The 25,339-nt window shown below is 42.6% G+C and overlaps 1 protein-coding gene across 6 annotated transcripts in view; it reads right to left on the reverse strand.

Moving 5' to 3' along the window:
- MAP7D1 (MAP7 domain containing 1) overlaps window positions 1-25,339 on the reverse strand; it is an 85,019-nt gene that overhangs the window by 4,503 nt on the left and 55,177 nt on the right. For all 6 annotated transcript variants that reach the window (XM_058195419.1, XM_058195415.1, XM_058195418.1 and 3 more), the window contains 10 exons: window positions 16,969-17,091; window positions 15,768-15,907; window positions 14,531-14,658; window positions 13,370-13,626; window positions 10,313-10,499; window positions 9,792-9,951; window positions 8,965-9,069; window positions 7,862-7,915; window positions 6,472-6,535; window positions 5,558-5,666 (listed from right to left, as the gene is read on the reverse strand). In XM_058195419.1, the coding sequence (XP_058051402.1) occupies window positions 5,558-5,666; window positions 6,472-6,535; window positions 7,862-7,915; window positions 8,965-9,069; window positions 9,792-9,951; window positions 10,313-10,499; window positions 13,370-13,626; window positions 14,531-14,658; window positions 15,768-15,907; window positions 16,969-17,091 (1,327 nt within the window). The remainder of the gene's footprint in view (window positions 1-5,557; window positions 5,667-6,471; window positions 6,536-7,861; window positions 7,916-8,964; window positions 9,070-9,791; window positions 9,952-10,312; window positions 10,500-13,369; window positions 13,627-14,530; window positions 14,659-15,767; window positions 15,908-16,968; window positions 17,092-25,339) is intronic.

The raw sequence follows: 25,339 nt of genomic DNA on the forward strand, positions 1-25,339 counted from the left end.
AAGCCCTACATGGCTTGGGAATGGATTACCTGATGGACCATCTTCTGAGAGTTTCTATCTGTCCAATTCTGTAGTAGATTGGGGATGCTGTGGGTCCTGTTAACTAGCAGGCACCAGGAGACACTGGCAGGCACCCTTGGCAGTAGTCCGTGCCCTTTGGAACATTCCTCCTTTGGTGCTCAGAATGGCCCCGACCCTTTTAGCCTTTTGTAAGGTTTTCAAGATCCTAATCTTTAAAGACTAGATTGGGGGGTCTCCAAATCAGGCAATTTTAAGACTTGTGGGCTTCAACTCCCAAAATTTCACGGCTGGCTGAGGAATTTTGGGAGTTGAAGTAGAGTCATTGGAGTAGACAATGGCACATTAGATGGACTGGAGCCAGGTTTTTCTCATTTTTAATGTTTTATGTTTTAACTGGCTGAGTTTTACAGATCTTAAAATGATTGTATGTGTCTTTTAATTTTTAATTGGGAGCCTCTCTGAGTTGGTTGAAAGATGGGCGACTATATCAAGTGTTTTAAGTACATAAATAAAGTCAGGCTATGTGGTCCTTGAAATATTAGGAGCCCCCATTACCTGGTTGCAGTGTTAACTTTTATGTAACTTTATTATGATAATTTACAGTTATAATCTGTAACTGTTCTTGCATTTTTATGGTTTTAATTAGTGTGATATTGTTTGTCACCCAGAGTCAATTGGATTGAGATCGGCAACTATAATAATTGAATGGCTGGCTGGCTAGAGATAATCTATCTATCTATCTATCTATCTATCTATCTATCTATCTATCTATCTATCTATCTATCTATCTATCTATCTATCTATCTATCTAGTTATATGATATATACGATTGATAGATGATAGACAGATAGACAGACAGATATGATACATAGAGAAAGATGATTATTATAGATGATAGATTGACACATAGATAATACCGTATTTTTCAGAATATAAAACACACTTCCCCCCCTCTAAAAGGGAGTAAAAATTTGGGCATATCTTATACACCGAATGTAGCCCCGCCCATCCACTCGCCCCCACCCTTTGGTCTCTGCCTCCCAGCAATTTACCTCCTTACAGCAAACAGCCCGTTTCAGCTTCAGCACAGCCTGATTAACACAAGCAGCTGATTGTTGGTTGGATCAGCCTCCCGACCCTCAGCTGTTTCAGGCTGCAGGAATTGCCATTGCCTATTGCCTCCGCTGCTTGCTGCAAGGGGATAAATTGCTGGGAGGCAGATTTTTTTTTCTTGTGCTAATCAAGCTGTGCTGAAAACAAAAATGAAAGTAAAGCAGGCTGTTTGCTGCAACGAGGCAAATTGCTGGGAGGCAGAGGCAGATTTCTTTTTCTTGTTTTCCTCCCCCAAAAAGGTAGGTACATCTTATAGTCTGGAGCGTCTTATACTCTGAAAAATACAGTAATGTTGTTGCCAAATTTCAGGTGCTGGGCAAATCATTGCCTTAAAAGTTGATAATCACCTCGGGGGCATGGCCAGCGTCGTGGGCGAGACGGTCGCAAACCCCGATGGCTCCGGGGTTTGTGCTGATACCTTCCCGATCTGGGGGTCTGTCCTAATTTAGGATCAGACCATAGCTGCCCTGTAGGGGCAGAGAAGAGTGGGGGAGCCACCAGAGTGAATGGGGGGGGGCTGCAAACCCCCCGCAGCTCCGGACTCTTTCCCCCAGACCCAACGGGGAGGAATGCAGCCGCCATTGTCCATCGTGGCAGCGGCACCAAAGCCGCGGCACCCACAAGAATGAGCAGGAGGGAGAAGCATCAGGAGACAAATTGTTGAAGTCGAGTGAGTTGTGAGCTCATGAAGAAAAAATATTTTAAAATAAGCGCAAGCACTGGGAGAAACCTTTAGTCGGGCGGCTAATTGAAGAGGAAGTGAAAGTGGAAAGAATCAATTTAACAAATAAGTACTCTGGAATTGAATTAGCTCTGGGGCTTGGAATGGAAGTAGAGCCCTATTTAAATAAGAAAAGGAAAAATAAGTTTTTACTAAGTAATGGTTTGGAAAACCCTGGAAGTATAAATGGACTATAAATGGAAATTAAAGATATACTGAGAAAAGTATAAAAGAAATATTTGAACTGTTATTAAATAAATGTCTCAAATCCCTCTACCCTAAATTTATGGAATATTAAAGCAACCTACAAGAGAAAAATCCTGGAAAATAAATAAGTTGGACACAAAATAAAAATGAATATTTTAAATTGAGAATGCAATTCAAGAGAAGATACTATAAGGATGGAAGAAAAATGGGGAAAAAATTGTTGTTTTGGACTTAAAAGACTTAATCAACTTTCAATATAGTTAAAGAAAAACTTGGGAAAATTAACCTCCATGTACTGAAGCATTTGAGAACAAAGAAACTTCGTCACCAAAATGGCTTCTTATTATTTGTGAGCTGCAACTGCTTCGAGAAGACACCTAGAGGCAGAGGAAGATAGTAAGAGTCGAATAGCTTTCTTGTGACCATTCCCATGAATGATTGCCGTTTTTGGGACTGCGCAACAGTTTTGGAAGAGAATTTTAGATGGCATGCTCTTGGATTACAGATCTGGAGAATTTGCTATTTAAGCAAAGATCCAAAGGCAGAGAAAGACTGTAAGAATGGAATAGCAGACTATTCCCCCAGAGAAGGTCCTGTTGACATGGGCACACATTGCTTTGAAAGGAACTGATGACTGCTTTTAGAATCATCTAAAGAATTTAAAATAGAAAATGTTAATATTTATCTTAAAATATAAGTGACAAATGTAATAAAAGTAAATTGATGTTTTGGGAAATGAAGGGAAAAATATTAGAATTGGGAGAAGAGGGAAATAAGGGTCTTTATGTTTGGGCAAAAGTTGCTTTTTCTTGTCCCTTTTTTGCTTTTCTTATTTTTATGTATGGGTGAGGTAATGAAATTTGATAAAAACTTCTAAGGGAATAATTAAATATATTGTAGAAACAATTGGTGGAAATAATTAGTGAAACCCTTTTAAATGTTAAATTTTTTGTTTGGGGTTATATATGATTAGATGGGAATTTTGAATATATGTTATTTGATTTAGAGTCAGAGGATGAAGAGAAGGGAAAAAAGAAATTGCCTATGTGATCTCTGGGCAGTTTTCAAGGAAGAGATTTTAGGTGGTCTGACCTTTGATCAATAATGTAAATGCAAAATTGAGATTGATGAAACTTAAAAATGTAACGGAAGACTTATTATTCATATTTTGTGGAAGCAAATACGGGGACTAAATTTTATTTAAATAACTTTTAGAATGTGTTGAATTTGGAATATTTTTATAATTAGTGTACCCCTCTTAAATATTAATTTTTTTGTTTGGTATTATAAAGGATTAGATGGGAACTTTGAATATATGTTATTTGATTTAAAGGCAGAGGATGATGAAAAGGGAAGAAAGAAACTGTCTATGTGATCTCTGGGTAGTTTTCAAGGAAGAAATTCTAGGTGGTCTGACCTTTGATTAATAATGTAGATGCAAAGTTGTGACTGATGGAATTTAAATGTAAGCAGAAGATTTATTATTGATGTTTTGGGGAAGTAAGCACGAGGACTAAACTTGATTTAAATAATTTTCAGAACGTGTTGAATTTGGACTACTTTTTAATTAGATTTGCGCAAATAAATAATTAAATTTAAGAAGGAAGGGAATATATTGTATTAGACTATAAATTTGGGTGAAATTTGATATGTTTAAAGATGTACCTGACCAATAATTTGTTCACAATGTTAAAAAAACATAATTTTTTTAATTATGTTTATAAAAAATAAAAAAAGTTTTTAACCACCTCCAATGGGAATTTTAAAAAGACACCAAAAGGAAGTGAAGACAACTCAAGTTCCTGTATTCCAGGAAGAGTTGGTAATTTGGCCCCTGAGTGCATCAGAGGTCGGCTGTAACCCTGATTTCAGCCACCTGAGATCTTGCAAAGGTTTGGGTATTTTCGTAAGACCTTGGAGTGAGAGCACTAAAAGCCTTTAGTGTTTTGGAGCATTTTGTTTGCTTGATTGGGTGCTCAGCACCTGAGAAAGTTGCTTTTCCCTGAATTATCCAAATGAGCCGTTTGCTGTTTCCCAGGATTAAGAGGTAAGATTGAAAAACAAAGGCAGAAGAAACAGAAAAAGGAATTGGAGGAGGAAATAATATGGCCCTGATAAAAATCAGCAGGACAAAGTTTCCGACAATAAATCTCTTGTTGAAGGGACCGCTTAAGTTTTATCCCACTCTGATCCCAGAGTATTCCAAGAATGTGAAGACGCTGCACTACCCTTGGAATGGAGCCAAATGTGAACCTTGATCCGGCCTCCGTATGTTTTGGTTCAAGACACAAATAACGCATCTGTTTTTTAAGCAGCTGCATCACATGTCTGCTCACAGGCACTTCAAGCCATGATTCTCAATCTCGGCAACTTGAGGATGTGTGGACTTCAATTCCCAGAATTGCCAGCAAGCTGGATGGGGAATTCTGGGAGTTGAAGTCCTCACATCTTCAAGTTGCCAAGGTTGAAAAACACTCATCTAGATATTTGATTGTCTCACTTGGTCCTTTAAGATTTGTGGATTAACTCCCAGAGTCCTCAGCCAGCAAAGCTGGCTGAGGAACTCTGGGAATTGAAGTCCACAAGTCTTAAAGGGACCAAGGTTGGAGACCCCTGATTTGGCTGATCTTGGGGGAAAAAACCCTCAGCTGGTTGGATCTGATTAATAAGTGGATGGAGGAAGAAAAAAAAATCCATGGCATTCCAGAAGGGAAAACTTTAATAGCCCCTTCCTTACTGTTGACAAGAAAACCACCTAGACCAGGGGTGTCAAACTCAAGGCCTGGGGGCCAGATCCGGGCCCATGGGGCGGCCCTTGAAACAGTGAAGGACTGGCCCACGGTGCTTCTGCCAGCAAAAACGGGTTTCCGAGCTCTGTTTTTCACTGGCAGAAGGTTGCAGGAGGACGTGGCAGCCGAAAACGAGCTCGGGAGCCTGTTTTCACTGACAGAGCGCTCGGGCCACAACCGGTGCCCCCGACAGGAATGATGTTGAGGGTGGCCATGCCCATCCCAGCCTCCTAGGTTGAACACAACCCTGAAGCGGCCCTCAACCAGTGGTGGGATTCTACTGGTTGGCACCAGTTCAGTAGAACCAGTTGTTAAGTAGTTAAGCAGTTCGGACAACCAGCTGTTAGAAGAAATTTCCTTTTGTTTTTTTTCCACTTTACAGGGTTAATCCCTCTGAATAGTTCCTATGCACATAGCTAGCTCACCTGGTCACATGACCAGCTAGCCACACCCACCCAGTCATGACCACCAAGCCACGCCCCAAAATAAGCCATGCCCACAGAACCGGTTCTTAAAAAATTTGAAACCCACCACTGCCCTCAACGAAATAAGAGTTTGACACTCCTGACCTGGCCAATGAAATGTGAAGCTCCACTTGAGGGAGACGTTTATCTTTCAATACCAACAAAGAAGGGGATTCTGGGAAAGGGTCTGCCATGACATTCCTGTAAATGTTCTGATCTGCTTTTCCAGCAATTTTATATACCTGTGCTGCAGGCCCTCTGGACTCAGCCCTTTGCGACTGGCTGGGCTTGAGGGTTGCATCTCGGGCAACTCTTCTTCCTTGGGGAGACTTCCAGGGTATTTCTTGCCATCTGAAAATGGAAGAAAATCTTCTTATCAAGCACCCTAGAGCAGGGGTCCCAAACCGGTCCGTGGCATGCCAGAAACCGGTCCGTGCAAAGAAGCAAAGCCCCAACCACTGGACGCAGGCAGCATACGAAACCACACCCTCTCTGGTCCATGGAAAAAAACCTCTCTCCATGGAACGGGTCCCTGATGTCCGAAAGGTTGGGGGCCATTGCCCTAAAGGCCACTGAATCCTAGCACCTCCCCCCCTCCCCCCAGAGAAGAAATCTGGATTTCTCAATGGGACCCAAAATGAATCTGTATTCATCCAAGGTGAGTCTATGAGCAGACTTCATTTAACAATGAGAGAAACTCACGAGATTGCAGGTAGTCTTCAACATACAACTACAATTAGGACCAACATTTCCATTGCTTAGCAGTGGTTAACTGAGTCACACCTGGGTTTGTTTGCTTTTTTTTTTGCCATAGTTGTTGTGAAACATTGATGTTGTTAAACAAATCAGGTAGGCATTAAGCGAATCTGGCTTCCTCGTTGGACTTTGCTTGTCGGAAGCCGGCTGAGAAGGTCACAAATGGTGACCTCATGACTATAGGCTGCTGCAATCATTGTAAATATGTGTTGGTTGCCAAGCGCCTAATTCTGAACGCTTGTTCAAAAGCGTTGCGATTGCCAAAAGTGGGAGGACCGCTTGTCAACCACTTTTTTCAATGTTGTTGCAACTTCAGACGGTTGCTAAACGAACGGTTCTAAGCTAAGGACAACCTTTAATCATAATGAGCATATTGAAGGATGCAGAACGGGATTCTCACCTGGACCCATTCCATCCTCTTGCTTCTCTTCCTTGCCATTCACCATTTTCTTGTCTTCTTTCTTCTGCAAAAAAAAAGGAGTGGGAGATATATTAAGTGAGAAGGAAGCAGGTCTTCAACCAGGAGGCTGGCAGAAGAAGCCTCCATGCTCGCTATCTTCTTGTGGAAGGAAGGAAGGCAAATATGCAGGTCCCACGATAATGGTACAAGATCCAATTGGAATCGGTCACCGTGACTAGAGATTGTGTCTTCTGAGTTTTTGGACTCGTGCTGGAGCTCATCCTCAGGGAACTTCTCTCTCCTGGAATATGGGCTTTGGACTAGGGGTGGGCTTCAAAAATTTTAGCAAGTGGTTCTCTGCCCGGTTGCCGGGTGGGCGTGGCGATGGTGGGCGTGGCCTGGTTGGCCCCCTGCACCACAGTCGGAGGGCATTTTTGCCCTCCCAAGGCTCTGGAGGCTTTCCTCGAGCCTCCAGGAGAGCAAAAATGGCCTCCCCGGGCTCTGGAGGCCCTCCGGAAGACAGAAACAGGCCCATTTCTGGCCTTCCCAAACTTCCGGTAGGCCTGTTTTCGCACTCCCCAAGCCTCCATGGCAGTGGTGGGTTTCAAATTTTTTTACTACTGGTTCTGTGGGGGTGGTTTGGCATAGCAGGGGAAGGGTACTGTAAGATCTCCATTCCCACCCCACTCCAAGGGAAGGATACTGCAAAATCCCCATTTCCTCCTGATCAGCTGGGACTTGGGAGGCAGAGAATAGATGGGGTAGAGCCAGTCAGAATTTTTACTACTGGTTCTCCGAACTACTCAAAATTTCCGCTACGGGTTCTCCAGAACTAGTCAGAACCTGCTGAAACCCACCTCTGCTCCATGCACGCTCTGCACTTACCTGCATCCAAAATGGGCCACGTGGGGACTCCTGTGAGGAGTGGGGTGGGTGGGGCCAACCAGGAGTGGGATTTGGGGGTTCTCCGAACAGCACAGAATCTTAGCTAGAGGTTCTCCTGAATCCCTGCACATCTCTAGCAGCCCACCCCTGCTTTGGACTATATAAATCTCAGAAGAGTAATCCTCTGGTCCCAATGACCGACCCAGATTGGAATAAAAAATGTCCACTGTTTGTGAGCATCTCCAAAGGCCCCCGAGATACGGGGTTCCAGAAACCCAAGGCTACCCTATCATAAGAGGGGCACAGCAAAAGACAGATACCAAGTGGCAGATCCAAAACCTCTGTGGGGCAGCTGCACCATAAATGTTTAAGAGTTGTGGCAGGCTGAATTGTGCTCCCGTTCATTCAGAAGAAGGGCTGCCATTTGCTACTTCTTCTGGAGGCATCACCCTATCTAAGGCCAGAAAGAGCAGCTCACGGTCTTCAGACCAGGAAAATCAATCACCCTTGCATCAGCTCCCTCGGCTTTTCGTGTCCGTTTCATGATCTCTTCCAGACGCTGCAAAGAAGGAAAACAAAACAATGTCAAAAAAACAACGACAAACCAGCCCTATTCAAATGCAGACATTTTCTGCCTCACCAGCCCCAACAGGAGAGGGAAGTCTGATTTATAAAACAGTCAGATTATTTGGGAATTATTTGCATGTTTTGTTACGGGATAAGGATGTTAGATCATCCTGTACAGTTTTCAGACTGGAAGGGTTCACACTGGGAAAATGTAGTGGAGATCTCTTCCAAACCTTCAGATACTGGGACCTGAAGAAGTATTACATGCCACTGTTCAAATGTTATCCCATTACAAGTTATCCTCGCCCGACGACCCCAATTGGGACCCGAATTTCCACTGCCAAGCAAGATGGTGGTTAAGTGAATCGCACCCAACTGTATGACCTTTTTGCCATGGTTGTTAAGTGCAGTTGCTAAGTGAAACATGGGATCATTAAGCCACTCTCGCTTTTTCCATTGACTTTTCTTGTCAGAAGCCAATTGGAGATCACAAGACCCTGGAACACTGCAACTATTGTAATTAGATGCTGGTTGCTAAGCACTTAAATTTTGATCACATGACCATGGGAATCCTACAACAATGCCCACCTTTGGGGTGGGTTTTAACTGTGCTTGCCAATGAAATTGAATTTAACCAAAGATGTCATGATTTCCCAATTGCAACTCTTTAAAATCCAGTGGTTCAACTACCAGATCCACATGTGTAGAGTACAAATAAGCTACTTTACTGCTTTGTGCCTATTTCACAGGAATCTTCTTAGATTGGCCGCTTGCCCCTGGGAAAGAGTAGATAAATCTAATTGCCTTCCAGGGTGGGTCAGACCTTGTGTCTTGTGTTTGCATTAACGACTCCAGACTATTTCCCATTTGACCCCTCCTCCTGACTGGGACGATTGCTCTCCAACACAGTGGCTAAGACAAGCTGGCCTGTTTGCTTTGGAAGCAAATTCCCAAGTGGTCCTGTACAGCTTTCTAGAGATTTCCACATCTCACATGATTAATTGGTGCAGCACTCCAGGGATGCTGGGGCAACCCCCTTACCTTCTTCCTCTCCAGCCGTTCTTGTTCTTCTCTCTGGAAATGTTTTTCTCGTTCCACTCGCTGGCGTTCAGCCTCTTCCCGGGCCCGAGCCTCGGCTTCCTCCTTCTGCAAGGAAGGAGAGGAGAGGTGAGCACCTGCCATGCAAGAGAAGCCCCCTCCCCATTTCCAGCTGCTGCAGAAGCACCAGGAGAAGAAATGGGACTTTCTGAGTCAGACACACCCTCCCCCACTCCATAAAAATGAGAGAAAAAAAGGCAGCTCCTCTTGCGAGACCATCTGGGGAATTCAGGGATCCATCCAAGGGTGAAATGCTACCAGTTCAGGCCGGTTCGTCCGAACCGGTAGTAAAAAAAAAAAAGGCTCCCACGATTATGTGGCACAGCTTATTGTCACAACCTTTTTAAAAAAATTTTAAAGCATTTTTTACTACCTATTTTGCTCGAACTGGTAGTAAAAATGCTTTAAAAAGTTTTTTAAAAAGGTTCCAACAATCACAGGCACAGCTGATTGTCACAGCTGATAGTAGGAACTTTTAAAAACTTTTTAAAATGCTAAAAAAAGTAAAAAAAAGTTGGCTACCCCAGTTCACATGACCCCCCCAAGCTATGCCCACCAAGCTACATCCACAGAACCAGTGAATTTTGAATTTCACCACTGGATCCATCTCTGTAAAAGGGAAAGGTGTTCTTTCTGCCTAAGCAAAATATCAACCCTTCTCAGCAGGACAGGTAGTCCTTCATTAGCGATTGCCTCATTTAGTGACCGTTCGCAGTTATGGCAGCAATGAAAAAGTTACATGAGGACTAGTCCCTCAACTTGCAACACACCTGCTTCTGCAGCCGTTCTTGTTCCTCCTGCTCCACCCGGGCCCGTTCCTGGGCTTCCTGCTCCTCCTGGTGGGCCAGCTGCTCCTCCAGCCTAGCCAGCTCAACCTGCTGCTGCAGATGGTCTCTGGCTTCTTGTTGAGCCCGCTCCTCCGCTTGGCGCCTGCCAGATATCAAGAGTCAATGCTGAATGATAAACCATGAAAATGAAGCCTGGAAAGCACCAGCTAAGGGCATTTTAGCATGCCCCAGAAGTAATATGCTTGCACTGCAGAAGTTTAACTCAGGGTTATGCAAAGAGAAAATAAAACTCTGCACATGTTCCACGTCACCATCTCGTTTCACCCATTTTCAGTTGAGTATCTCATCCCTTCCCTAAGGGATGAGAGACTCAACCTAGAATGAGATGAGATTCTGGCTGGTGACTTGAAGGCTCATTGTGCCCAACTCTCCAGGAAAAAAAAAAATAGCAACCTCCTCCATGAGAGCTAGAAACCTTGCTTCAGCTCCACTGGAAAACTCACCGCTCTTGCTCCTCTTGCTCCCTCCGTTCCTGCTCCTCCCGCTCCCGCTGTTCCCTTGCCTGCCGCCGTTTCTCAGACAGCAATCTAGCAGCTTCTTCTCGGTCTGTGGTGCCAGCCATCGGTTTGCCTGGCGTTGAGGGAGGAGGTGGAGGCATCGGGCTGGCAGCCCCAGAGGGGGCAGTGATTTCTATAGAAAGCCAAACACAGGGTTAGTCTGCTTCCACCAGAAGGAGGCTCCCCACCTGCCCACCAGTATTCCCACCCACGCATCACATCCATAATGGAAGGGAAGATGTAGCTTGGCTTGATTGTATTGAGGCTCTGGGATGGTTAAGGCAGCCCAGAGACGGCTTGTTCAGTGGTTTTGGATAGTCACCATGGCTGCATTCACACAATGCTCTTAAGCTGAGGCTAAGTTATTGCTAAACTAACCAAGAGGGCATGCTTTACCTAACAGGAGGAGCCCCCCAAAAAAATTAACCAAGGTTAGCATTATCCAAGCTAGTCCCAAAGGTCCCACCTTTGGGAATAACCAGGACCTGGATGACTGAGAATTGCCATAGACACTATCCAAGCTAGACAAAAGGCACCCGAGCGTCATCTATAACTGTCTGGTTCGGTTCTGCAACCCAACAAGAAAAACACAGACTTCAGAGGATAATTAGAACTGCAGAAAAAATAATTGCTACCAACTTGCCTTCCATTGAGGACCTGTATACTGCACGAATCAAGAAGAGGGCCGTGAAAATATTTGCAGATCCCTCGCATCCTGGACATAAACTGTTTCAACTCCTACCCTCAAAACAACGCTACAGAGCACTGCACACCAGAACAACTTGACACAAGAACAGTTTTTTCCCGAAGGCCATCACTCTGCTAAACAAATAATTCCCTCAACACTGTCAGACTATTTACTGAATCTGCACTACTATTAATCGTTTCATAGTTCCCATCACCAATCTCTTTCCACTTATGACTGTATGACTGTAACTTTGTTGCTGGCAATCCTTATGATTTATATTGATATATTGATCATCAATTGTGTTGTAAATGTTGTACCTTGATGAACGTATCTTTTCTTTTATGTACACTGAGAGCATATGCACCAAGACAAATTCTTTGTGTGTCCAATCACACTTGGCCAATAAAATTCTATTCTATTCTATTCTATTCTATTCTATTCTATTCTATTCTATTCTATTCTATTCTATTCTATTCTATTCTATTCTATTCTATCTGAGATGGTTCAGGAGACTGTCTGCATGCAGCCCATCTCAGCTTACTTTGCAGAGTGGATATTATAATGATGTCCCTACGAGACAGGCCAGGTTGAGAAACAGACAGGACGAGGCTATCAAAACTTGATTATCACATGATATAATAACAGTATCTTGAGATCCTGGCAGTTTCCCTGTCTTTTATGAGAAATCTATGGGCTTTTATTTGGAGTCTCTTGAGATTTCATTCACCGTCTCTTTTGCATTCCTTGCTATCTTTGCTTCCTTCTCCATGTGAAATTGGAAGCTTCCATCCCTGCCTTGAGCAATCAGAGGAAAGGTAGAATATAACGTGCTTTTTTCCTTCCTTTTTCTGCCTTTTGAATCATACCTGCATTAGGATTGTAATGTCCCAATATAGTTTTCTAGCCCCCTTTGCGGATCGTCGTCCTTGACATACGACCGTTATAGACCTTGCCCATTATGGTCACATTGCTGTGAAAATCAGAAACTTGAGTCCATCATGGGACTGACCCAATTTTATGACATTTCTGTGGTGGTCATTAAGCAAATCACCACGGTCGTTAAGTGTGGTCATTAAGCAAACCAGCTTTGCTTAATGCAACTTCAGATGGTTGCGGAAGTGCCACTTTTTAGGAAGATCGTTGTGAAACATGGTCACATGACTGCAGGACATCGCAAACAACTGTAAATGTAGTCCTGCTGTTGAGCATTCAACATTCAGTCATGTGGCCAACATGGATCTTTGAATTCAGGTTGTAAATCTCCTTTTAGGGGCTGGTCATAACTCTGAATGGATTCCTGTATAAATTTTCAAATTCAATTGTTAATTCTTTAATTTCCACCTATGTGCCTTCTTTTATTTGACCGCACTAGTCTTGGACTGCAATTCAATGGTAACTAACACCAATTATTTATCTATCTATCTATCTATCTATCTATCTATCTATCTATCTATCTATCTATCTATTTATTTTGTCAAATACATATTAAATAATATATATAAGTATAAGCATGAATTGAATACATAAAATGAATACAACCAAAGGGAACATTAGGACAAGAACGGTAGGCACGCTGATGCTCTTATGCATGCCCCTCTTAGGAATAAAATAGAATAGAATAGAATAGAATAGAATAGAATAGAATAGAATAGAATAGAATAGAATACAATAGAATACAATAGAATAGAATTTTTTATTGGCCAAGTGTGATTGGACACACAAAGAATTTGTCTTGGTGCATATGCTCTCAGTGTACATAAAAGAAAAGATACGTTCATCAAGGTACAACATTTACAACGCAATTGATGGTCAATATATCAATATAAATCATAAGGATTGCCAGCAACAAGTTATAGTCATACAGTCATAAATGGAAAGAGATTGGTGATGGGAACGATGAGAAGATTAACAGTTTTGCAGATTTAGTAAATAGTCTGACAGTGTTGAGGGAATTATTTGTTTAGCAGAGTGATGGCCTTCGGGAAAAAACTGTTCTTGTGTCTAGTTGTTCTGGTGTGCAGTGCTCTATAGCGTCGTTTTGAGGGTAGGACTTGAAACAGTTTATGTCCTGGATGTGAGGGATCTGTAAATATTTTTACAGATTTTACAGATTTTACAATGGGGTGAGGTCAACAGTAGACAGTCTTAGGTTAAAGTTTTGGGAATTTTGTGTATTGTTGTATTTTGTGTATTGTTGTATATTGTTGTGGTTGAAGCTGAAGTAGTCATTGACAGGAAGGACATTGTAACAGATGATTTTATGAGCTATGCTCAGGTCATACCAAAGGTGGCGTAATTATATAATTATAGCTCACCTGTTGGTGTTTCACTGCTCCCTGCTGCCTTCAAGCTCTCTTCCGGGGCTGGAGAAGCTGCCCCATGTTCCTTCGGATCGTTCTTGCGTTCACGGGCCTTCGGTTGGCCTTCAGGCTCCCTGCGAACTCGCCTCTTGGGTGAAGACTGGGCACTGCGAGCCAGGCTTGACCGATGTGAAGTGCTGGGTCCCGGGCTTGGTGAGGCTTGGCGCTGTTTGGCCACAGCCGGCAATGCTGGCTTAGGTTTAGGGCTTGGGCTGCCAAAGGGAAGCACAGAGGAGATGGCTTTAGAGACAAGGTGGGGGAAACAGCCAATCCTATCTGGAGACCCTTCCTGGAGCAGAAGTGGACAAAACAACCTTCCAATGATACGATTTCCAGGGAGAATTCATGCCCTAACATCATCCCAGCAGGAACAACATGCAAAAAAGACCAACAACTTTGAAGTTCTGTTTAAATTGTCCATTTCAGCCCTTCCCAACCAGCTGAATGGGTTGAATCCCACATTCTGGCTGCACAAAGCTCCCAGCTTCATTTGCAAAAAGTGCTTCGGAGCATGGAGGCTTATGAATCTAAAACTGTCCTGCAGTCCTCGGAAGAGATGCAGCTGCTTTAAAGGGCTCCAGACTGAGGCTGCTTTCACAGCCCTGGATGCAACAAAAGCATCTCTTCTGAATTATGTCCAAAAGTTACTGAAACTGTAATTTTGACGGCTTTTGTGATAGCTTGTACAAAATGGAATTATCATCGTATGAGTGAGAGTTATAAGGTTAGGAAAAATGAGTATTATTGCAAACAGAGGTTGGCAAATTCTTGGCTGGTAGCTTCATCCATATAGTCATGGCCACCATTTTGAATTTTGATACATGGAATGGAATGGAATGGAATAGAATCTTTACTGATTTAGTCATTTGACTACATTAAAAGTATAAACTAAAATAAATATATAAATACATGCAAGGAAAACAATAGGATGTGTTCACAGCAAACCATCCCCCTTACAATTAACTCCAATCTTATCTAAATGTTCTGTCCTCTTCGAAATGACCTTTCATATACATCTTCCACAATCAGACATGACTGCAAAGTTGGTTTCCCAAAGTCCTTTTGGTCGGTGCTGAATTAATTCTGCATTGCGTCAAGATCCTTGTGACTTCTTACCTGCCTTCGGGTACATGCAACTGACGGGCCTGGCCAGAAGGCGTAGAGTGGCGTTTGCGGAGGGCTAAGGCACTCTTTTCTTGGGCGTTTTCCCGATCCTTGTCTTTCTTTTCTTTCTTTTTCTGATGCTGAGAATAGGAGAAGAAAGAATCATAAAGCAGAACCCCCTCTGATGGCAGAGAAGCAATTCTCCAGAGTGCTGGGCCAAATCAGTTCATAGTAACATCATCTTCAAAGCAGGGGGTTGTTGAAAACAGAGCTTCTCAATCTTGGCAATGTAGGGACTTCAACTCCCAGAATTCCCCAATCCTTTAAGATGTATGGAAGTCCCAGAATTGCCAGTGTACTGGTTGGAGCAACCTTTCTGTACCTGTCTGTACAGTCAGTTGCTTAGCAACTGAAAGCTACATTGGTTTCCATCCATCTCTCCAGGCAACAGCAGAAGCATGTTTGAACATATAAAGCTCTGATGTATGTAGTATTTGGCTAATTGTTGTCTCTCTCCCACCCCCATACTTCAGGTCTGGAATTCGGGCATCCCTTTCTACCTAAGAGGCAGCGGTGAAATTCAGTCGGTTCTATCCAGATTGCGCGATCTGGTAGCGCCGACTGTAGGAGGCTCTGCCCACCTACCCGGATGTCATCACATCCCATTTTTGACCCTCCGCGCGGGCACAGAAGGCTCTGCACATGCATAGAGGAGGCGTGCGTGAGCATGGTGTGTGCATGTGTGTGCACGCTCATATTTGCAAACTGGTAGCAAAGCCACCCCTGCTAAGAGGCCAAGACTCAGGTTTAATTTAGGAAGAAGACTATGAGAGCCCCAGGAATTAAGCAAATCCTGGAAAACAACCACTAAGAAGACAATTTTCATTTTCTACTGGATGAATCTCCTGCAATTTCCTCAAATTGCTGACCCCCCTCAAGGTCATTACAGTTCTCCTCCCAACAGGCAGGTTGAAAATGACATGTAGCCCTCCCCCCACATCTGGAGTAGGAGACAACAGGTTGGGGGAAGCTGAGCTATTGCAGTTCTCAAGACCATAATAAATCTGCCAGTCTCTGTTGCTTCTCACAGGAGAGAGAAAACTTTGGTGGGAATAAAGACCTGGATCTAAAACAGCGTTTCTCAAACTTGGCAACTTTACTGGGCTTTGAATTTTTAAAGCTGCCAGATTTGAGAAATACTGATCTGAAGAGTTGGGATGGTTAAAAAAAAAAAATCATAGCAACTTACAGGAGAGGAGTGAGGCTTATTCCGGGGTGTTACATCAGGGCTGCTGGTTGCTGGCCGCCGTCGCTCCGCACAACGGTGTCCACGCTGGTTTTTGCAGGGGCTTACGGGGCTGGCAGAAGCTGAGCGGGGGCAGACAGGGACTGTTGGCAATGAATGAAAACAGAAAGTCTGAATCTTCTCTCGGGTTGTTTAGCAATACAAGACGTTTGTGCTCGCTTGTGTGAGCAGCGGATGAGCATGTGTGTTGTGACCCAGGTTCCTGGACCCGGACTCCTGGACTCGGATGATTCAGAAAGTGAGGGAGAAGACCTGGCAAGCCCTGCTTCTTTTGGGCCCTCTCCCTCCCTGGCACCCACTCAAAGGGAGGAGGAGGGGCCGGCAAGGCCTGATTCTCTTGAGCCTTCTTCTGATTTGGCAACGCCCCAGGAACAGTTTTGGAGTGATGCAAGACTGCGCAGACGTGACCGGCGCGCGCAGCAGAAGCAGCGTTGGGATAAGGCCAGGGAATGATGGTCATGCAGTGACATCTGCAGAGACTATAAATAGGAGGCGGGACTTCCTGGTTTTTTGTCTTGGACAAAGCAATGAATTTGCGCGGGCAAACTGTATCAATGGAGGGAAGAATATATTCGTGAGTAATTCTGGCCTTATCTATAATTTCCTCGTTATCTCCAGAAACTTGGCAGGCCCGTGGGTAGACGTGGCCAGGACATTTATCTATGTAAATAAAGAAGAAGAGGAGGCCTTTGACGGACTCTTTCTTGGGAGTATTGGGGGAGGGAAACAGAACAATGTGCGTGCACACTCCATTTGTGTGAGCCACAGGCATTTATGCACACCATTCGTGGAAATGGAGCTGTGCCCACGCATGCTTGCAAGCCGCTGGCACAAACCATGCCCTCCCCCTCCCCGCCAGTCTGCAAAGCCAGAAATGTTAGGGAACTTTGGCTTATTCAATCAGCCAAACATCACATCTAAGCCACAATTCCTGGTTCATAAACATAACAGCTGAGTTCATGGAACACAAGCTAAAACAAACGAATCAACATAAGGATGCAACAGCAGTGCTTGCCTGATGCAATTGCAAAACCCGTCATTATTTTGGTATCATCGTGGCTCGCTTGCCAAATTTCCGTCGCTGGTGAACCCATCCGGCCCTCCTCTAGATAATATTTTAGCCCCTTTAGATCATTCTGCTTACCTTGCTCCTTTCCATTGCCAGCTAGCGTAACAGCGCTTCTGCTGCGGGCCAAGAAGGCGAGAGTTGGGGTCATCAGCCGGTCCACGATGCTGCTCTCCCAAGCACTAAGTTGGAGGCTACGATCTGGGGAAGGAAAAACAAAGTTTTTGGTTAATCCAAGCTCTGGTAGGCTTAGTTTCATCCTGGACCAATCTTCCAGTGTTTGGAGCTGCAAAGCGCTCCTTGGATTTCTGGTCTGCAGAGGAGTTCAACAAGATTAACTTTCCAAATCCGTCCCTCAAAACTTGTAGCTACTACTACCACTACAGTTATGTTAGGAGCACCAAAGCATTTTCAGGTTGAGAGGATTAGCCAGTGACATCACCATTGCCCAGGGAAAAACCAGTTAGGGGATCTTTTCATGTCCCCATGAAACTGCCCACCAAAGTGGTACCTATCTATCTACTTGCGGTTGTCCACTTTTGAACTGCTGGGTCAGCAGGAGCTGGAGCAAGTGACGGGAGTTCACCTCATCACATGGCAGCAACCGGATCTCAAACACGGGTCTGCCAATCATCAGACCAGCATCCTGTGCTCTCCAACTTGTAGCTCGGGTGCCAAGATGAGATTCTGGTTAGCCAAACCAGGTGTGGAAGGCAGGACTGGTTCAAAGGAACCAAGTTTAAGATGTTGGAAGAAAAAAGGAGCTATGTCCTGTGCTTGCCCAAGGCTAGGAAATATTGATTATACTTAGTCCTCGACTTACAACCACAACAAATTTCCATCGCTAAGCAAGACAGTTGTTAGGTGACTTTTGCTCCATTTTACAACCTTTCTTGCCACAGTTGTTAAGTCAATCATTCAGCCATTAAGCAAATCTGACTTCACCCATTGGCTTTGCTTGTTGGAAGCTGGCTAGGAAGGTTACGAATGGTGATCACATGACCCCAGGACGGGACAGTGCAACCGTCATAAGTACATGCCAGTTGCCATGGATCTGAATTTTGATCATGTGACCATAAGGATGCTGCAATGGCCGTAAGCATGAAAACCAATCACAAGCCACATTTTCAATGCTGTTGTAACTTTGAACAGTCACTAAATGAATGGTTGTAAGTCGAAGACTACCTGTATTCCATTCTAACTAATGCACTTATTAGACTTATGCCTTCCCTTTCCTTCTGCAGCTGAAGTCAACCTACTAGCCCTTTCTATGGCCCTTTTCCCCAGTAACAGCAACCCTGCAGGGTAAGTTGTGCTAAAAGGGAGGGAGTGGCCCAAAGTCCAGGAAGGGCTGTCCATGGCAGAAGGTGGGACCCCAGCCCAAGTACTCTGGCCCTTTCCTAGCCCCCTGGTCCCTATCCCACACACAAACAATCTTCCCATAATCCTTTCTGCAAGAGATGGTTTTTGATCTTTGGCATCACAGAGTTTTGCTTGCAAATGCCTTCATGGGTAAGACAAAAAAGAAGGTATCAAGGAGAGAAAGGATGTCCTAGACCCATCGGCCTATATCTCCCAAGAGTTTAATTCCTAGTAGAGTAAAGTTTTTGGTAGAAAGAGGGTTATAAATCCAGACTGGGATGACTTGATTGATGGAATCTGCCATCTTCTTCCTTTTGCTTCTTTTCCTATTTCTAAAGGAGTGTTTCTCAACTTCAGCAACTTCGGTCACTAAATGAATGGTTGTAAATCAAGGACTACCAGTACATTGAGTCCTTGGTGGGATGACAAATGCGTTATGCTTGTCAACAGTGAGGACATAACAGTTGATATTACAGAGTCGGGAATCCAGGGTTAATCCTAATTCCTACTACAGTTTAAAGATGAAACTGAAGTTAGTTAGCATTTCTTTCTTGTCTAGTACACATAGCCTTCAATTTATAACTGTTGAGCAACCATTTGACATTACAACAGCATTAAAAAAGAAAAAGCAAGAGGTGCTTGCACATACAACTCTTGTAGCATCCTAAGTCACGTGATCAACATTTGGGCATTTGGCAACTGGCTGGTATTTATAGTGATTGTAGCATCCCTGGGATACGTGACTGCCATGGCTGGCTGAGGGATTCTGGGAGTTGAAGTCCACCCGTCTTAAAGTTGCTAAGGTTGAGAAACATTGTCCCAGAGTGGCAGGCTCCAAAATTTCCAGCTTGGTAGAGGCGGGGGTGGGGGGGAGAAGATGGGGGACGGTTTTGCACAAGCACGGATGCCGCTTTCACAAATGCAGCTTTGTGCACATATGTCCACACCTGCGCATTCATCCACCACTTCCACAGCCTGGTTCCAAACAGGCCCAAGCACCGATCCACGGACCGGAGATTGGGGACCCCTGTCCTAGAGGAAAAAATCAGGCAATCAAGTTTTATAGACAAGACAAGGGGCAGGTCAGCATCACAGCAAGACGTGTGCTTCGGGAGGTTCCGGGGGCTATTGATATGTCAGCTGTTTGGGGGTCTGCATTGACTTAAGCCATCTCGTAGGGACGACGAACAAGAGAGGCATGGACTGACTAACACAGGGAAACCGCAAATTCCCTGGTTAGTTGGAAGAAGCCTCTTACACCAGATGACTGAGAAAGCAGCCATACTGTGCTGCTAAGAAGCTGGGGAGGCCGCAACTGAAGCGAGAAAGTAAAAGACAGAGTGGACCATCTGGGTGAGAACCTGGCTTTTTATAAATAAGTTTCTTTTCATACCCGCTTGGAATTAATATAGAGTGGAAAAGAGGCACAAAGAAGGGAGGGAGAGCAGGTCTCTGTCGGCTCTCCACTTCCGGTATTTGAGCGGCGAGGAAAGCGAAGAAGTCCAAGGAAAAGACATTGAATGAATTGAAAAAATTGGTTTTTTTAAAAAGAGAGAAGACAGAAAACCTGATTGAATATTTCTTTTTAAATGAATTTAACGAATTTGAATTGGATAGAAACGTTTTAAAAGTCTTGAAAGTTTTTAATTTTTCCTATTTTTGCTGACTCAAAATAAAAACTGTAGTGCCATCTGGTGGCATAAGAGAAAAGACTTTGAGTTGAATATAAGAAATAAGGCTGACCTTGAGAATGTTGGCTGGACTGATAGGAAACAGATGCCAAAGAAAGAGAGACACATTGGGAGTGATATTTTTAAGTTAAGCCGAATAGCGAACTCTTTGAAAACTTGAAGTAATAGATTTGACTGCGGATTTTGTTTTTAGTTTTTGAATCTTTATCTCTTTTTTTCCCTTTGGAAGCTTTTCTTTGGAGCTTTTCTTTTTACCTTCTTGTTTACCATTTGCTGGGAACCAATGGCTAGATAAGACCCCCCCACCTTTTTTTTTGGTCTCTTTGTTCTTTTTGGCTTTTTGACAAAGAGGCATTTTTGGTTTGGCTTCATTATAAAGAGAATTTGGATTAAAGCGAAAAGAGCCCTAAGAAAGATATTTGGTTTGCTTTTTTCTTTGCTTTTTTTTCCCCTTTGTTTTTGCCTTTTCTTCTTTCTTTTTGGGGTGGTTGTTTGGATTTTATTTTTATTTTTTTAAGTCACCCAATGGGGCGGGTTAGATATTTGGATTATAAATCGAAACCACATTTGGATTATAAATTGGGTGATTATCAGAATCAAGAGATGACGAAATTAATGGCACGTTTGCATCCAGCAGCAAGTCCCTCTCCTGCAGGGTCACAGACAACATCAGAGGCTATGGAAATTAAAAAATTGATACAGATGTTTCATGAAGATTTGAAAGAAACAATAGTGAAATTGGTTGAGCAAATGGAAAAAGTAGATGAGGATTTAAAAGAAGTCAAGGAAATAATTGGGAAAAATGAAGAGAGAATTCAAAAGGTAGAGGAAAAAGCAGACTTGACAGAAAAAAAAATGGGAGAACTTGAGGAAAGACAATAATTGCAGTTGACAAAAATAACGAAAATATTAATATTAAATGGGATCAAAGAGGTATTTAGGGTACACACAAGATATGCAATGAAAAATAAACTACCTAGAGAAGTGCATGTAACATTTACAAAGAAAGTGATAAAAACAGAGATACTACAAATAACAAGGAATACCCCAATGAAATATAAGGATAAAGAGATAGTAGTGCTGAGACCTAGTAGAGTGAGAGATTTGAGGAAAGAATACCAATTTTTGATAAAAGTGTTTAATCAAAAAAGGAGTGAGTTTCAGATGGTTAATACCAGAAGGAATATTTGTAACTTGGAAAGAACAAAGACACAGATTAGATTCTATAGAAAAAGTGGAATTATTCTGTGAGCAATTCTGGGGACCATTAGACAATGGAAAATTGGGAGAAGCAAAAGAGACCAGACATCAGGAAGAAGTTGTAAAAGAAAAAGAAGAGAAAACAACAAAAAGGACAAAAGAACAAGAAGAAAGAGCAATAAGAGAAGGGGCAAGAGCGAAAGATGCAAAAGAACAAAAAGCAATAAGAGTGACAAGAGCGAGAATATCCAGCAAATAAGTAAATCATGGAAGAAGAAATTTAAGTATACAAGATGCGTGGAGAAAAGGACATTTGAATGAAAAACAATATATTTGTTACTCAAATATGACATGTCATAGTCTAGAATAGACATGATGTGGATGCAGGGGTGGGTTCTACTTACCTTTATTACCGGTTTGCATCGTGCCCATGCGCTACTCGGGCGAATAGGTTGTTAAAAAAAAATGCTTTTAGTAAAAAAAGGCTCCGACAATTACAGCTGAGGAACATGATAGTCGGAGCCTTTTTTTTACCTTTTAAAAGCATTTTTTTACAACCTATTCGGCCGAATAGGTTGTAAAAACTGCTTTTAAAAGTTAAAAAAAAGGCTCTGATGATCGCGCAGCTCAGCTGTGATCATCAGAGCCTTATTTTACCTTTTAAAAGCATTTTTTTACAACCTATTCCTACCATTCAGGCGGGAAAAGCGAGTGAGCCAGAAAGAAGCGGCAAGCGGGCAACCAGGCAATTGGGTGGGCATGGGTGGGGGGGCCCAGGGATTTTCGCTACCGGTTCTCTGAACCACCCGCCGCCATTGCTACCGGATCGATTGATCCAGTCCGAACCGGGAGCATTTCACCTCGTCCTATTGGGTATCTTACCAGAGAAATATAGTAAATAAAATATATACTTGATTATACATGTTATAACTGCAGCAAGGATTGTATTTGCACAAAACTGGAAAGCAGAGAAAATCCCTATAGAGGGGGAAGTAATTAAGAAAATATTGGAATGTGCAGAAATGAATAAATTAACATTGGCAATTAAAGAAAAGGAAGAATTGGAGTATTTTAAGGTATGGGGGCAATTTTATCATTGGTTAGAGAAGAGATATATATGAAAATTAATATAATTAAAATGTTGGGGGAAATGTTGTAGACATAAAATGAATTAACATGAAAGTAAGAACTTGGAAAGAATGTGTAACAAATCATATGAAAATATAAAGATATTATAGAAATATAGTGAGAATAATAGATGAGAAAGGAGAGGACACAAAACATGTACTCAGATGAAACACTGAATTATTAATGACGAATTGTATGTTTGTTTAAAAAATAAAAACTTTTTACAAGGACGTTTTATAGACACAAAAGATTTTTCAAAAAATTAGGTGGGGAGCACCAGGTTCGGATCATAGTTGATCCTGGAACTCATTGGCTGTGTTCACTTAAAGCTATCCAACCTGTATTGGGCAACAAGTGGCTTTTGAATTGTGGCAGCCCAATTCTGCTCCCAGCATTTTGTGTGTACAAGATCATTGGCAATACAGGTGAATCCAGTCCTCTTGTTTCATTAAGCTATTTTTTGTGTAGAGGCATCTGTGGAAGCAGAGAAAGTAAAAAAAGTCAACTGAAGCCACCATCTTGACCCCTCCCTATGAAAACTTTTGTTTGTGTTTATTGCTTGACCCCAGCCAAAGTATTGGAAAAACATTGTGCAGGACTCATCATCTCGTAACAGTTCCTTGCTTATAATATATTAAGTGATGTATTCAGTTGGTAAATAAACCAAGATTAGCCGATTTACCTCTTTATGCCATCAACGCCAGTTTCTCAGTCTCTAATAATTCCATTGGTTGCCCAAACAAGGTACTTTAAAGCCCGCACACTCCGGGAGATTAAAGGAACTTTGTAATAGTTACGTAGTAAACTGCATGTTGACATTCTGGGTATGGCGAATAATTCTGCAAACGATGTAGATGCCCAACTGACATTACAAACCACCTTTGCCTGAAAAACCTTTAGCTTTGTAGATGCTGCCAGAGGAAGTGACTTGCAACAGACACAAATATGAACAATGGGAGATTGAAATAGCAAATCTCATGTGGCTAATCATCGCTAGGAATGCCCCACACCCTAACAGTTTCATTCGACAGACACCCGAAATTCCAGCGTTTTTCTGAACAAGCTTGTTTTCAGTGGCTCTGGAGAACGGAATATAAAGGGCATTTTAATAGATATGTTACTAGTCTACAGAGCTTTAAAGCTTCAGTAACAGAAAGATGGGGTGTGTATCCCTCGCATCCTGGACATAAACTGTTTCAAGTCCTACCCTCAAAACGACGCTATAGAGCACTGCACACCAGAACAACTAGACACAAGAACAGTTTTTTCCCGAAGGCCATCACTCTGCTAAACAAATAATTCCCTCAACACTGTCAGACTATTTACTGAATCTGCACTACTATTAATCGTTTCATAGTTCCCATCACCAATCTCTTTCCACTTATGACTGTATGACTATAACTTGTTGCTGGCAATCCTTATGACTTATATTGATATATTGACCATCAATTGTGTTGTAAATGTTGTACCTTGATGAACGTATCTTTTCTTTTATGTACACTGAGAGCATATGCACCAAGACAAATTCCTTGTGTGTCCAATCACACTTGGCCAATAAAATTCTATTCTATTCTATTCTATTCTATTCTATTTTATTTTAATATATTTTATTCTGTATACCTGTGTATTTTATTTTAAGATAAAGGTAGTCCTCGATTTATGACCACAATCGAGTCCAAAATTTCTTTGGCTAAGGGAGACATTTGTTCAGTGAGCATTGCCCTGTTTTATGACCTTTCTTGCCACAGCTGTTAAGCGAATCACTGCAGTGGTGAAATCTGAACCGGTTTACTACCAGTTCGCTGTACATGCACCAAATGTGAGGTGCATGTATGTGCAATGCACGCTAAAAGGAGGCATGGGGTAAGTAGAACAGCATGCGGTGTGTGTGTGTGTGTGTGTGTGTGATCAGCTGTGGCACGTGATATTTTTTTATTTTTAAAAGCATTTTTTTTACAACCAATTTGGCCAAATAGGTTGTAAAAAAATACTTTTAAAAGTAAAAAAAAGGCTCTGATGATCAGGCAGCTCGGTTGTGATCGTCAGAACCTTTTTTTTAACCTTTTAAAAGCATTTTTTAAAAGAAGCAGCAAGCGGGGAAGCGGGCGACCAGGCATTGGGGGGGGGGCATGGGCTGGTGAGAGGGCAGGGATTTTTGCTACAGGTTCTCCGAACTACCCGCCGCCATCACTACCAGATTGGCCAATCCGGTCCGAATTGGGAGCATTTCACCCCTGAATCACTGCCATTGTTAAGTTAGTAACAAGGTTGGTAAGTAAATCTGGCTCCTCATTGAGTTTGTTTGTCAGAAGGTCACAAAAGGTCATCACATGACCCTAGGACAGGGATCTGCAAACTTGGCTCCTTTAAGACTTGTGGACTTCAACTCCCAGAGTTCCTCAGCCAGCAAAGCTGACCATGTCAATACTGCAGTGATTGTAAGTGTGAAAAATGGTCATAAGTCGCTTTTTCCAGTGCTGTTATAACTTTGAACAGTCACTAAATGAACTGTTGTAAGTCAAGAACAATCTGTATTTTATTTTTAAAAATTGGGGTCTGTTTAATAGATTTTAATGGGTTTGAACAAAAGAGTCAAACTAGCTACCATTTCAACATTTTATGTTGTTTGTGTGGTGGTTTTATTTTTGGGTTTGTTGAACCTGCTCCTGTTTGAATTAAAAACTACCCAGAATCACAGATGAGAAGTGGGTAGCTATATAAATTGATAAATAAATAAAGACAAACATAATTTTAGATGTATAGGCTTGTTTAATAATTTGGCTTAGTCACTGCTGTAAATACCTTCCTATCTACTAATCTCAGCATTATGTGATTACAGATTGTGTGGGTTTTTTTACCTAAAAAGGCTATCTTTTTTTTTTTTTTAAGAAAAAGTTGAAATCTTTCTCTTGGCATCCATACATACCTATGAGCACACTGCTGTCTGAATAATTTCACCCCAGGACCGCACCTAATTCCACATGCATTAACCATCCCTTCCCTTGGCCTTTTCCTGAATCTTATTCAGATGCTCAGGATATTTTTTCATCATCGCTAAGCAACAAGGA

This window comes from Ahaetulla prasina, chromosome 10 (assembly GCF_028640845.1).
Source record: "Ahaetulla prasina isolate Xishuangbanna chromosome 10, ASM2864084v1, whole genome shotgun sequence".
Classification (NCBI taxonomy): Eukaryota; Metazoa; Chordata; class Lepidosauria; order Squamata; family Colubridae; genus Ahaetulla; species Ahaetulla prasina.